The following is a 15,708-nucleotide window of genomic DNA, read 5'->3' as shown; positions in this document are numbered from 1 at the left end:
AGGAGAACGAGTGTTTCCCTATACAAAACATAGCACGGTGCTTGATGACAAGGATTGATGCATATGATAGTGCGGGCTGATCGTGATTAAGATACTGGCGGGGTAAAGGCATCATAAGCCATCCGACGGATCGACTATTTCCCTTTCCATACGCCAGCAAAAGGAAGTAGCAGAAAGCTGTTTTGTGATGTGCGTGGTGACGGTGACTCCAATAGTGGGCTCCTGCCCGGGTAGGACTGGATAAGAGATTTGCTTAGTGCCCGGAGAAGGGATGTCCTGCATTGAACCAATCAGCGTGCAACGTGGTGCGCGGTGGATGAAGAGTGCCAGTTTTTAGATGCAGATTTTTCGATGAAAACATGGTGCGTTTCGAAGGCGAGAAGAAGAGTTAAAACAGAGAGAGATAAAAAATGATAAAACAGAGATCATGGCAGGCCGCAGAGGAATGGCCCATTTAGGTCCATAGCTCGGATAATATGAAATGTGGCCGGCAGGCGGACGTACCTTTCCGGTCAAAGTGTCGCACGCGCACAAACAGGAATGCGGCCACAAGCGAGGCAACGGCTAGGACAAGCAGTAACATCACGAGGCCACCGACGAAGCTCGGTACCGACATACAGATTGTTTCCGGATCGACAGTGCGCTGGGACTGGATGACCACGGTTTCATTGCCCGCGGCATTGTTCAGCGCAAAGTTCACGTCGCCCGGAGCTACCACCTGGATAATACGCTCCGTGTTAACGTCGGTCATTTCCTGTGCGTCACGCTTGTAAATGCGCGGCCGAATTACGACCGACATCGTGTCCCGTCGTCGACGGACGCCACGGAGATCATCCAATCCCTCAACGGACCGTGGTCGCCCACCAAGACTGACCAAATTGCCACTATCGCTGGGCAGACCATCGTCCTTTTTCTGCTTCGTCACCGTGATGTAGGACGATTGTCCTGGTGCCGGTGGTGGTGGCATGTTGATGTGATCGTGAATGTCGTTCGAGCCTGGATTGGACGACTGTGCCTGTGCCTGAACGTCATTTCCGTTCACCGGGCCATCGGATTTGTTTTCCGCGGAATTGCCAGAGGTCTGTGCTTGCGGGGCTGGCACAACGCTATCCTGGTTCTCGGAATAAGCTCCCGAAGCATCGGAAGGATGACGGGGGTCAGGGTAGGCCGCGGGGGGCACACCGTACTCCGAGAGATGCGGTGGTCCATACTCGCCGCTCAGGGCACCCGGGGCACCGTACTCGCCCGAGATACCGTTGCCCGTCAATGCCGGTAATCCGTAGTCACCGCCAGCACACTTTGGCTCGGGACAGTTATAGCGGCAGACCTGGATCACGCACTGGAAGTGCACGTTCATAGAGTCGGGGAATTTGAACGCCTGGAAGTAAGCGAACGATACCACCGAGGCCGACGGTCCAAAGTTTTTGATTTTCTGGAACTTGCTCATAATTTTCGGTCGCACCACACATCCATGCTGATCGACAAGCTGAATCGGAGCGCGTTTGCCATCGTGGGCAACACAGTTGCGTACCAGCATATCAAACTTGTTCTCGTCATCCTTGATCGCCAGCACCATTGTCATCGTTTGGCCAATCTTTACGATACCCGACACTTCCGATGCCCATGGGCCCTTTCCGACCTGAATCTGCATCCAGCACTGCAAGTTATCACCGAGGAAATTGGCCGTGACGGCGTGCAACATATCAACCTGGAATGGACGGAAGGTGACGGCTTTCTCGTAGAAGTCGTACCAGGTGCAGCGCAGCTTGCGAGCCTAAAAGCAAAAGAAAGCATCAGTTAGCATTATAAGACGCAGGAGCAGTTGGGCAATTTACCTGATCCCAAACTTCCTGCACGTATGGGTCGTACTGGATGATGATCGTGTTCTCCACGTAACTTCCGGACGGGGTCGGTCCACCAAAACTAGCCGCATTGTGGTTCGCCGAGCTCGACATTCCGCAGCTATTGAGGAAGATCTCGAAGGTAGCGCTCAAGTGGCCGGTACCAGGCTTCAGGTGCACACAGTGGGGATCGCTGTAAAAGCCTTTTGAGAAGATCATACCGTAGAACGGTCGGTCGAACTCAATGTTGACACGCATGTGTGTCTTCTCGCACTGCACCTGCAGATGCTTGATCTGCGGGCTGTCGTTCGCAGCAGACAGTGGCCACGGATCATCGCCACCTCCACCACCGCCTCCAACGGGGCCGGGGCCATGAAGACTACCGCTACCTCCGCCGCCACTCAGCAAACCAGGCGTTCCGTAAACTGGTGATGGTGCTGGCGGACCGTACACGGCTCTGTGTTCCAGCGGTAGCGCCGCAGAATCCACTAATGGTGCGTCGCAGTGTACATTCTGTAAAAATCAAATGCGTAGTCGTTAATGCATCGATTATATCGAGAAGAATTTGAAATGGTTGCAATAGGTTCCACGAAATCGACCCCCATAAGAAGTGAAACAGTACACGGGCTGCTAAGCGACTGCTCTTTGTGATAATGTTTCAGTTTTCATTTTCTGCCAGCAGGGCCTCTAATTAAAAAGAAATTGTATGTTTGCACATAAGGATGATGGTATGCTGACAGTGGAGTCAAGCTATGGGTAACCAAACAAATCCAATACAGATGCCGATGCTCACAATCCTAATAAGCTCTTGAACGCATCCGTAGCATCAGAGTACATAAGTACCGTATGGGCATGAGCGTGGAGTCGGAATCGCTTTCTCTTATGCCGTCACAGACATACCGCGTACCTAAAAGCCTACTACTTGATGAGTTGCGAAACATTAACTTTCGGCATTTAGTAGCTTTCTTCCGACCCTTTAGCTGTCTCTTGAAAGCGTAAAGCATATAAACTTGATTAAAATAAATCATATCCTAATAGCACTTCCGATCGAATGGACCAAATATACTGTCATTCTGTTTTTGAGCGAATTTGTAATGATCATAACATTTAAAGTGGGTCTTTCATCTCCGATCAATGCCTTGCGAGCAGCAAATATTGCTTCTTTTTCTCACGTTCTTTCTCAAATTAAGGACTCTTTTATCAGTTGGGCACGGTGCGATTCGAGGTAAACGGTGGCACTGAAGACGCTTGGTATAAAGCTTTCAGCATCGGTGCACAGCAGATGGAATTGCAGTTGCATTTAAAGTATGCAAAAAAAAACTGCATACTCCAGCACTCCCGTATGGCCGACTTTCTACTCGTATTAGCGGAACAGAAAAAGCACTGTACTCGTATGATAGCGATGATACGGTTTCCATCGAAGTGTAGCATCGCCTGCTTAGGAATCTGCCAGATTGTACCATTTGAACCTGTCACCGTTGCGGCTTTAATTCGATTTTTATTCTTAAACAGTTCTCTAGCTACGATAAATGGCTATCGTGCGAAATTGTTGTTGCGATAAAATAAAGAGCATTGAGATTTTTTCAGTCTAGTAGGTGTAGCTCTTTAATTGGAGGGTTTAAAGCATTTGCCATTTTTATTACTTTGCTGCCTATTGCGGATCGGCGTCGATTCCGTCGTCCCAACCACCGTTGTATCAAACAGCGGTAGTGTGAGTAGACTCCACTATCTGTTGTCTAGCATTGATGATCGTAGCGTAGAAAACCTGTACGTGTTATTTGTGGACTGGGCATGTTCCGGTCTTAGACCACTGTACGACAAGTATGGTCATAATTACGGTCAGATCAGCGCAGTGTCCTAGAAATTGGCATTGGCTGTGCCACCGTTACACTTTCTTCCACATTTTGTTTCTGCATCTATAGCTCTGGCACGGGGTAGACGGCTATTTCCGCTTTCACAGCGCCAGCGAAGCGAAACGTGGTGAGCAATTTACAATCTTTTTAAAACATTGACGCGCTTTCATTCAAGTGATATCACTAGAGGACTTTGATGCCCGAGCTTATAGCATATTTTTTGTGGCATGGTAGATCGTAATGACCGAATATGATCCATTAGAGATACCGACACGTATCAAATAGCAGAAAAATTTGAAGGGCTCCCTTTTCTAATCGTTCTTTTCTAGTCCGTATTTCGCTTATTGCATCGCTAAGCGAAATTAATCGACTATGGGCGATTGCTAAATTGAAATCAAAGGTTATGCAAAAGCAAGGTTTTTAATAATAAGTTAATAATAATCTTCCGGTCACGATACGACTGAAAGGAAAAAAATAAAATTTCTATCTAGGGCCCAACAAAACTGGCCGATACATGTTGGAGTCAGTTCCAGTTTCTTTAATCTATCTTCTCAAACGGAAACGTTCGGTTGGAGTAGCCCGAGGCATTTTCAACTCGATTCTGGTTAGGGGGCACCTTTTCCTTTTCATCATGGTAGTACTTGCTATCGGAGTAGCCTACAGTCCCAAATTCACCGCTGGTTTGATCGAATTTTACTTTCTCGATGAACGTTAACATCACATCATCCGTGGAGCATAGACGAGATCCGGCCGGGAAAGTGGGTCAATTGGTTAAAATAACAATATGGGCTTGCTATAATATAAATGAACGATCGAAAGGATTTAGCTAAAACCTTCCTCAAAAGGATCCTTTGCTACCCGCGCACTCGGCTAGTTTTTGGCTCGTTGCCGTAAGAAATCCCGAAACCGGAATAGAAATTATCCATAATACAGGTAATTCAAACGCAGACGGCCTCGGGCAAACACGAACCAATTTTGCAAAGAAAACATACCAAAACAGGTGTCCACGGCCTGTTCACGCGCTGTCCGTTCGTTCATCAATCATCTGACAATCGAGACTTTCCAGACAAGTCGGCTATGCAGGGCTTCCTCGACTGTTCTAATGCATTGTACATCAGTGACGATGGCAATCACGTGAAGGGCGTACAGCAAACCGATGTTGCAGTGAGCGCGCTAACTATGTTTGTCTCATATCTTTCCTTCGCCCGTTCCACCAGACATCCAACAGCACCCCCTTTTCGGTGAAATTTACGATCTTCCCTTTTACGAACATTTTAACGTCAATGTCCCAGCAGTGAGCGTGCCCGAGTGGAAAGCAAAGTGAAAGTTGGCACAAGACACTCTCTCTCTACACATGTGCGTGGCGTGTAAGTTAGTGCTTGGTGTCTTGTGTGTATGGTATCCATGTGCGTTTCTCCCGTGCAGCCTCAGGACTAGAAAGAGATCGTGTATGTGAATGCAAAATATATACAACCACGCGTTGTGCTCGATCAAGAGAGATGCGCGGCACGATTCACAAATCGTCAGCTCATGGGCTCGGGCTCTAGTTTGTGCTCGCACGATTGATCGTACAGTCGCGATCGTATCGCTCCGTTTCAGGTGTTTTTTTTTATGGGTGAGAGCAGGAAAATGATGAAAACTCTATTACTCTCTCGCTTCGCATTGTTAAGTATTCCTCGTTTCCAACCCACAACGATGCCTCATGCCTCTACTCATTTGGATGCAATTTTCAAGTTTTCTTCTTTCTGCACCTTCAAAGCGTCAATTTGAAAACCAGAGCCGCTCTCGAAAGCTCATCGTGCGCATCGCAGTGGTTTATAGAGCGGAAATTTTCTCGAATCGATCGCTGCTTCTGTACGGGTATGATTTCTATAACCCTTTTGGTTTTCTTATCCCCAACCGGGCCAGTTTGGCTAAGTACAGTGTCTCATCGTTCAGCGATTTTATTAGCAAGATTTACAATTTCCATAAAACATGGTCTGCAGCATAAACTGCAACAAAAACACACCGCTTGTACATCGTATCATATGTTAAAAAAATCAATGCAAAAAACTAAAGACTACGGAAGAAGAGCAATGAATGATGCCCTCTGCGTATCAACATCAAAGCATCCCCCCAAAACATGAAAGCAAATTGTCAACTTCAGGGTCTATGTGATGTGACATGTGAGGGACACTTGAAAGGGTGCCCAACAGACACCACTAGCAGGACCTTTGACTGTCCGGGCGACCCTAACAGCGAAACATGAACCCATGAAACCAGCTGGATTGCATTGAAACCTTGGAAAATAGGTCATGCTGATGTAATCGTATATCATTAATAACGGGTTCACTCGAGTGCATCCAACCCGTTACTGCTGCTACGGGAAGGGCTTGAAAACAAAAAAAAAATGCTACCATAAGGATGTCGAATGTGTGGTGTCTTAAAGTGCCCCACGATATGTGTCAGAAAGAATCGTAATCCTGTTCCCTCTGCGTACTTTCACTACTGCTGGAATAGGTTTGAACGATCCAGAACGATCGTAACGGGAAGTTGACTGTCCCCATCGTTTTCGCTTTCATCGTTTGACACGAGGCCAAGCCAAGCCACGTTTCAGCCAAGTAGGGTCCCACTGTTGCCGTCAGCTTAAGTTTAAGCATAATTATGTTACACTGCAATAGGTCGTCAAAAACTGACCCTTATTTTTGCACAATTGTGTTATCGTTGTTTCAGCGATTAATTGTTAGAAATGTTTGATATGTTTATGTTTTCTCAATATTCAATAGAGAACGTTTTTTAAACATTGACAATTATGAAATAGTCACAACTTAAACGGTTATATCAAACCAAGCAGGACGATCAAAACCATTCGTTCCAAATATTCATTATTTTAAGCAACATCATGTTTAGAGCCATCTGAATTTACCAATATTGTCTGCTTCATTGATTGCTATGGCTTTATTGCTGAGGGATTATCACATGATGCTTGTTTGCCTTATTTTTTTGCAGCAGGCTAATCTCAGAAGGTTTCCCCGTACTAATCACTGTCAACGAGACAGTCGTACCGCAGAAAATTACTATTCTTCTTACAACCGTTTTCATTGCGGTAATCAAATAATTGCGATCTGTCAACATGGTTTCAATTCACTTATTGCCCTTTCGTAAGATGATTGTTTTATTGAGACTATCAGAGCTGTTTATTATGGCCTATTTTTTATGCCTATGAAAAGAGGCAAAGATTTATTATGATAACAGTGATGAAATGCGGCCACAGATACACTTTATGTAGCAAAGTTATGCATAGCATTCCATTAGATCCATCTCTCAGACACTGCTATGCATCACATCATCATTCCGCATAAACCCAAAACCTGACCATTCGCAGTCACGTAATGCTTATTGATAGTATCAGCGCAATGCGTTTCAATTTTAATTGCACAAACGAACATTCAAATTATGTTATGACCTCGCAACGCGTTTGGATAACATGGCAGTCCATCCACAAAGTGGACCAAGAGACGTTGAGCAAGACATGATCCGAATAATCTATTTTAGGTTTTGCTTTTCGAAATCTTCTCTCTACTGAATTTCATCATCTATTCACAAAACAGCAATTGTTTCTTCATTATGGCGATTGTAGTGAATCTGTTGTATGCTACTGTATTCCGCTGACACCACGTTAATCGAATCAAGATGATAAAGAATTCTTGATTGTTGAAAACTTCCTGCTGACTGATAATCATTAACAAATAGTCTTAGTCCATCATCGGTAGCCCGCTAGCGAGCTCCAGATAAACTCTGCATAAATAAATTAACGATCCACCTTTCCCAACTGATCCCGTAACTGTTGATTGTTCGTATTTCTATCCCTCTTCTTCTATATTTTTTATCCATCTCCACCGGCAAACAAGCTCGTAACTACTCTGATGATACATAATGTGGCGAAAGAAGAAGAACGTTGATCATGGAAAATGAATGCTTTATAGGGCGGATAGATACCACGATTTAACTATGTTCCAACGGTGCCTATCGACATTCTACATATCACTCAATATATTTCATTCACCCGGACTTACCTCAAGTACTGTGAATAGTAGTAAGCAGGTCGCGATTAAGGATTGCACTCGAATGCCCATTGTTGTGTAGTTATCGCACTGTTCACGTTGACGTATTAAAAGGCGAATCCTCGAGAATAGTTGCTCGATACTTTTGGCGATCACTTATGAAGTAGCTCGTTGTATGTAATCGTTGACGTTTCACGTTTCGGTCGTTTTATTATTCGTTTGGTATCACTTTTGGGCTATGGCAGGCGAAAACTGTTGAGAAACGGTTATCTGAAAGAAGGGAAAAATAGAAAAATCAGATTTGTATCCTCCCAAACTGAAAAAAATAATTCATAACAGCGTCAATAGTAAATGAACGGAGCAAATTTAAGTTGAAAAGCTCATCTTCTATTTAGTTTTTGGTCAACGATATACCTGTGCTGGACTATGCAACGTACCGTGTAATAAAACAATAACTATTTAGCTATGACCTGATGAAAATGTGATACTTTGGCATGCACAATACAGTACGATGGTGTTGTGCCGCGGATGAAGTGAAGCGCATAAGACAAAACAGCCATTAAGCTTCCTACTAGGTCCCAATTCAACTAACTGTTCATGGCTGCACGAGACAAAGCAGGCAGAAACTACAACAAATTACGTTATTTTTGCTGCTGCTTTTTACTCGTTTTTTCTCGGAGCAATTTAGCACCGGAGTTAACGAAAAAGAAAATCGGTGCAAAACTGGAACTTAACGTGCACTGCCGTGTTTGATCTGCCAGAAGAATAAGTATTTTCACCTGCGAAGCTGTTGAGGTAAGAACACGATGATAGCTGTTGCGGTAGTACGTTCTGCGTTAACAACGAAACGCTGAAGATCTGAACAAGTGTGCTCTAAGAAGATAGACACGAAGACGAAAGAATGCTGCGAATTAACGTAAAGCAGCGCAAAAACTAATTGAGCTATTGTCTTATTGTTAGCTACGATTAACGTTCCTCAAAAATCTCGTGAGTAAGCAAAGGCGCTTTCATCGAATGATTGAAACTACTCGGGGCAGAACAAACCGGCTCAAAACGGTAGCACTACTGACGGCCTTGATAGCATTCCGTTTGAAACAATCAACCATTCGTTAGTCCAGTTTTTGGAATGCCCAACCCTTCCAAAAAGCAAATAAAACAATATTTCCTTTCGACCAACCGGTGAGAAACGTCATGTCGGAAATGCATAAAAACCACTTTCTCCGAACACGACTCCCCACAGTTGCCAGTCAGCGTTCGGATCAACGGTAAACCGAGATCCGGTTATGGGATAAAATCGGCCAACGGCCGTGTGTCAGTTTAGTTCACTTTCACAGTCCACAAGTAACATTTGTATCGGATTCGATCGATCTTCGAAGAGTTTTCTTAACCTGCCCACCATCTCCACAGTGATGTGCACGCGCAGAAGGATTCACATCATCCACCTCTTTTCAATTTTCGCTCGCTGATGATTGATTAGCTTGAAATCATTCACATTCATCTCCAGGCTGTTACATTGCTCTAGCTTTCGCCATGTTCGCACAACACTTCACACCAAGTCTTTATTAAACATGCCCATAATTGCACTGTGCTCGTGAGCCGTAGAATCCTTGCTCGCGCATGTTATTTCCATATGCTGATTTCGTTGCGGTTAACCTTTGCTTTAAGCGAAAGGATTGATCCCCACCGGAAACACTTTCACCATAGCTATATCACTGGACTGAGATGATATGGGAACGATGCGGCTGAAGTTTAAAAGCTACACTTCAACGTTTTGCTTATACACATTTCCGTGCCTAGGATTATTTCCTATCGATTCCTTCAAAGCCATGCTTTATCACCATCATCACTGACGACCAACGGTTCCCTTACTAATAACTATAAGGCAGCTGTGTTCATTACTGTGTCGAAAAACGGAAATTCCAACCATACTGGATTGGGCTAGTCAACGGAATGTTGCTGCGGTTTTTAATTTCCGAAATTCTGTCCATTCTCCTATGCGCTGTATATCCGTTTGATGTGCCTCGATGCGCTTCACATGGCTCAGCAAAGCCAGATTGCCGGGACTCGCTTTATAAAATTTAATAAAAAAAAAAGCCAAAACACAACGGAAGATCGGTGCCGATGGGATCCGTCGCCATATAAGTGGGTCACTAGTGCTCTCGGGGGCATAACTGTTCATCATATGATGGTCAAAGGGTTTGCGAATGCGCCTTTCGGTGCGACCTAGGCCACAATAAACTTACACTTTTTGTATTAAAAGTAGCAGCTGAAGATTCTCACTTATAACACTCTTCCGAAAACACATGCGGAACTATATTATCCTGGCGATCGGGCAACAAAAAACACACTATCTAACACAAAACAGCTTACTTGGCAACAGGACCGTAAGAACAATTACCAAACTTTGCGAGGCAGGCGTCCCCATACGAGCAACGCCACGCGCGCTATTGCCTCGAACAAACGGTACACCGTGAGCCGGGTAGGTCGGCTACTACGTCTAGCGCAGGTTGTTGCGACCGTTGCGTTTCACTTATAATTTTTAACTAACCGTACCGGACCACCGTGCGCTAGCGGTTCGAAGCAAACGAAAATCTCACCCGGAACCCGTCGCTGGCCAACCAACCACTCGCCAAAGGAAAGGGTGAAGAGAAAATGAGTTCCATGCTGGCTTGCGTACATCGATGTTCAAACCAGTTACCTTGCTAGGAAAAGAGACATAGTGAGGGAAGAAGAAAAGATCGAGAAGCTGCTCATCATATCTCCCCCAGCGCTCAGGGGAGTGCTCCATTAGCGCTTTCTCTTTTTCCCCTTCTCGTGATCGTGATGTTGGCTCGATCGCAACTGATGGCGAGTTGCCGTCGACTCTCTGACTTTCTTTTTATCTCGCTCAGCGATCATCCCATATACTCCACAGAGTCGCTTGGTCTGTTGGAGCTTTCAAGAGCGGCCTTCACTCTGGTTGGATCATCATGCGCACGCCGGCCCCAGACAGGCCCGCTACTACACGCTCCGTTTGTACTGCGAAAGTGGGTGGGGAACTGAAACTTTCTCGACCGAGCACCACCGAAATGATCGACCTCACGGCTCAACGCGTCTGACTCTCACTTTCATTTTCTGTGAGCTACGACGCGTTGTGGGGGCTACGCTTTCGTGCAGATTGGAGTGGCGCTCCTGAATGACTCCATCGATTTGGCGGATCTTGGCCAGATGTTACGGTTTCTGCTGTGGTTTTTTTTTTACAAACTCACGAAACTCATCATTTGATGTTATTCCTGCAGCTAAAAATTAGGCTTTGAAATATCAAGATATTCCTGGCGGACAAAAAATCAAAGGAGTCGTGAATGGGACAATCGCAAAATGCTAGAACTGCTACAGGTATAACAGAAACAGTACACATCCGGGTTTAGCTTCCACGATTTGTTGGGCACTGAAATTGGAAGACTTTCTATTTTTGTCCTTGACCGGTCATTCATTGCCTGTCGCACTCCAATTGTATCGCATCTTAGGGACCGTCTTCTTTGTTTTGCTCGTCTGGAACCTACATGACAATCGTTTTGCGTAGGCTCGACGTGACATCGTCTGTGGGGAACTCGCAGGACGCTTGCATAATTTCTTTCACTCTACCGGCACAATATGTGCCAGCCGGATCCAGTAAAGCCGGGTCCACTGAAGCCGGATGTGGGTGATTTTGTGAGTGAACATACGCATCCAAGCAGACACGTAGCGGGTTTCGCATGACTAATCATACGGGCTGACATGCTTTAGTGGCACCAATGGTCGAACACATTGTTCCTTCGATAGGAGTTTTTGCGTGTGCTCAGTAAAATTTCTTTTTGTAGATCCTAAAACCAATTCAACTTTTTGAAATTTAGGGAGTTTCATCGTTTCATTACACGATCGATGCGCCATCGTGTCGATGCAATTATTGTATTATAAGATCCGCTTTCTGTTTCGATTACTAACGTCACCTGCTGAATGCAGTGGCTAGGACAACCGATTGAAACACGCAACTCTGCTGAATTCGAGTTCCCATGTATCTACTGACGATCATCCAGGGCATACCTACAGCTCTGCACTGTGTACACCTGCAGCTGTTCTACGTGGTTTGCTGTAAGACGCCCAATAGCCATGATATAGAAATGAAATAAGGCGCCACACAAAATGTGGGTCACGAGAAGCAGAGGAACCGATGCGAAAGATGAAAGGGTGGTTGCCGGCTTCGGATAATTACTTTACTAGCGCGTTTATAACGGACAAGTAGAACTACCGATCAACTCCATCGAGAAGGACGTTGTTGGACTGACTGATATCAGTTGATCTCAAGTTTCACCAGGTGGTTGTAAATATTAATATTATTATGATGCTATTGTTTTCTGTTGCCTGTCCGAAAGATACGTTATTAATTGTAGAAGAACAAAACGTGCAATAACTATAGAGGATACTCTGAATCAAAATGTGGAGTGGGAGTATTTGTCGTTTGCTCCAGTCGTCTTTTCGCCGAAACCAGTTACAGATTTCGTGTTTTCGGACCAAGAAAAATCAAGCAAGGGTTACCAAGCTAAGATATAATAACTATATAAGCATAAGTAAAAATGAGTGTTAGTGTCAGATCCTAATTTAGATCATCACTTTTAGATAGCTTTTGCTGCCGTGCATTTCTTTTAAGTGTTTGTTTTAATAGCAAGGAACGCAAGAGAGGAGAGACGTGAAATTTTCCGTTTGTTTCATCGTACGGTTTCTCACAAGGACTTTAATGGAGCATCACAGTCAATAAAATGGATCCGCGCTGCCAGCGCTTCTACTAATGATGATTTTTAATATTAAACACTGCGTTTGCGTAGCGGATCGTTGCACTTCGTTTCTTTACGTCTATTGAAGTAGCTCTAACCTTCAGCTTCCAACCCCACCGTAAGTTTCACCATGAAACTTTCTCCTCCGTGTAGATCAGTTCTCGCTACAACCGCACCAGACATTCCAAGCGATGCAACCGATGGAAAAGTGAAACAGTCTTTTTTTTCGATGCCATTGTTTTACGCCGCGGGGCATTTCCGGGACTTTAAAAAAATACACACTGACCGCAAGTGCAACAACGCGTTCGAGCGGTATGGCACAATGGTAACAGTGACGCTGGATAAAAAATAACGATGATCGGTTAGCTTAAATTTGATTTTCTTTTCCTGTTCGTTCTCACTTTTCGCACATCGTATATAACATGGTCTCACTCGTAGAGGATTAAATATAGGTCAAATCAGCAGCTGCTATGACTAACCACAACCCGATATGATGGCCCTTCATTTTTTGGTTCCAATTTTTAAAGGGACAAATATGGGACGTCTTTCACTTGTACATTTGCTGGAGACATATGGCAATAATCATTTGAGAATAATGGCAAACTTCTACCAGCGTCTGCGCTGCGTTGCACCATGTAGCCTTTCATAAGCGCCGACGATTTCATAAATTAAAGTATTTTATGAGTTCCAATATCGTCATCATGGCAATCTTCTTTTGGTGGACTTTCTGCTCGTTGCTTTCTCGATTATTGCTCCACATGGTATCAGTTATACAGTTCCGCTCTTCGAATGTTGTTCAAACACTTCACTTGTTCACGTGTATATTTTGCAGTAACATATATAATGCAATTCGTAAATTGCATTGATGGAAACTGCAGTATTTTACTGTGTATTTTATTGCGACAGTAAAAAGTGAAGTTGCTCAGGAGAAAGTTGCGCAAATATGGCATTTAAATATTCCAACTTTTCAATAATAGAAATTCTTCGTTACGAATCAACAATACGGTTCAGACTTCTTCCAGACTCCACGCTTATGCCGTAGCAGGTGGTCATGAATAACCGCTAAGAAGGTTGGCCTCCCGCTAGGAATCGATCAACACACCATTAACCTGAACCACCTTGCATGCTCACGTGCTTCCACGTGGCTCCCCCGTTCTGGTATGATTGATTTATTGTGCCCAAGCACATGGCACGTCATCTTTCCGGTCACGTGACGATGCATATTGTGCCTCGAGAACCGAGGGTCTAATACGTTCTGCAACCCTTCGTTACATATATTGTGGTTTAGATTTTATGTGGAAAATTGAACGCGATTGATCGAATCCTTCTCATCGATAGCCTGTCATTAAATCTTGGCTTTCATACTAATTTTGACCTCAACAGCCGCTTCAGAACCACTCGCAACGCGTACGAACAGTTTGCTATTGGTGATGATCCGAATGGATTCAAAAGACTTCAACGCCTGCTGTATGTAGACGAAGCGACGAACTCGCCGCATTACTAGCCAACCTCTAGGATTCAGATTCTTCCCTTCCTTACCAAACTTTTACAATGAAATGCGAAAGATATACAGATCTGATACAAGATCTATTAAACCAGCGGTTTCATAGAGAATAAAATTTAAATCAATTTCCAACTGTTTCCCTGCGATGTGGTGGGTATTCAAGGAACGATTTCCTGGGTTTCCTTTACCATTCGCACCGAGTAGCATAAAGCAGCAGAGGTGAGTCGATGACTGTAGGTAATTAAAAATGTATTAAAAGGATGTGGAACGCTGTCGAAACGTCCTGCGAAACAACGAGCTGAGCGGTTCCTACGAAGACAGAGCCCAGTACGATCGTGACGATAATGGGCATTGCTGTAGAGCATGTTTAGCCAACTGCACCGTTCCGTTTTGATCCCAATTCCACGTTAGATCCGCCGGTTTGCTTCGATGATTTGTATCTTTGGTACCGCTTTTGTAGGTTTTCTTTGTAAGACCGCCATCGATCTATACCGATACTGATTAGGCGGCGTTTGCTTTTTCCTTCCTTTCTTAAACTACACTTGATCTAGTAATTTACGAACCATTCATTCGTTTGAATCCTTTGCCGACAAATCACGGCGTATGATGCGTAAAATAATCGATTCCTTCTAGGGTATGCGCACGCATTCTGACAAATGGTAATGTATTGCGGGCATGGTATCGATCAAAGGAAACATTAGGTTAAACAAGATGAATGAAGTATTCTCTTGCATAATGTGTTTTAATTTCGTTACTCCATCCCTAATGAATGGAAAGAACGCAACCGATGAAAACGGATTGACAAATAGACAAAAGACGACGTTTGTCATGCGAAAGGCTTTCTTCGAAATGGTTTTTTTTGTAATGGAAAACAGTAAAAGACTGAAGTCTTTCGTCAATCATTCGGTTTAAAATTCCAACGAATATCGTTTCTATCATCCTTCATATGGTTCCATGAGATACCCTCCGCACTCCATTCCCCTGAAATGTGGTTAATGTGGTTTGTCCTATGCCACCATTGAGCACAAACAGGCGAGCATTCTATTACCTTTCTCCGTGGTACTTACAGCGTTTTCTGTTCACTTTAAAGGCTCGCTTTTAAAGATGCTAGTCTCCCCGTGCAAAGTGATGCTTTTACTTTTTGTTGTTTCATCACCATCCATCTACCGATGTCAGGCAAACGAGAGGAGCAGGAAAAATGTCTCGTCCGGTAGTCTTCTTTCATCTCTCTTTCTCTGGTGGTGAGCTGAGCCTATGCGCTTCAGAAACCTGTTCCGAAAAACTTGACCCACTGCTAATGGAACACCGTAGCATGCCGTCTTCGGGTTCAACAGCAGGTGACGAGACCGAGGACGAAAAGACGTTTTTCGCCTTTTGGATGTCGCTCTTCTGCGATGGCATCACATTCGTGTGATAGCTTAAGCCTCGAAGTGACACTTATGGGTTACACGTTTGGGGTGACTAGGGCAGCACGGGACAAAAGTGTGTGACTGGTGAAATTGTAAACAACGACTTGCAACGTTTGTATTCGTCGTTTCACCAACGTTTGATCGTTTTTGTTATTTCTCTAGATCATCGAAGTGAGCTTTTGTTTTCGACAGTCGGGCCATCCTTAAACCGTTAGCTGGGCTCAATGTTTTGGAATCTTTTCTGGTCCACATCGTTGTGTAGGATGCA

General features: G+C 44.4%; 1 protein-coding gene across 1 annotated transcript in view; it reads right to left on the bottom strand.

The window, feature by feature from the left end:
• LOC126570545 (cuticlin-4) overlaps window positions 1-15,708 on the bottom strand; it is a 32,178-nt gene that overhangs the window by 129 nt on the left and 16,341 nt on the right. Inside the window, exons 2-5 of the mRNA XM_050228376.1 lie at window positions 7,750-8,007; window positions 1,836-2,354; window positions 505-1,774; window positions 1-276 (exon numbers count right to left, since the gene is read on the bottom strand). The exon at window positions 1-276 is cut by the window's left edge and continues 129 nt beyond it. Of these exons, the coding sequence (XP_050084333.1) occupies window positions 254-276; window positions 505-1,774; window positions 1,836-2,354; window positions 7,750-7,809 (1,872 nt within the window). The 5' untranslated portion in view covers window positions 7,810-8,007 and the 3' untranslated portion in view covers window positions 1-253. The remainder of the gene's footprint in view (window positions 277-504; window positions 1,775-1,835; window positions 2,355-7,749; window positions 8,008-15,708) is intronic.

The sequence above is a fragment of the Anopheles aquasalis genome, chromosome 2 (genome assembly GCF_943734665.1).
Source record: "Anopheles aquasalis chromosome 2, idAnoAquaMG_Q_19, whole genome shotgun sequence".
NCBI lineage: Eukaryota > Metazoa > Arthropoda > Insecta > Diptera > Culicidae > Anopheles > Anopheles aquasalis.
This window is presented reverse-complemented; position numbering and strand designations above follow the sequence as displayed.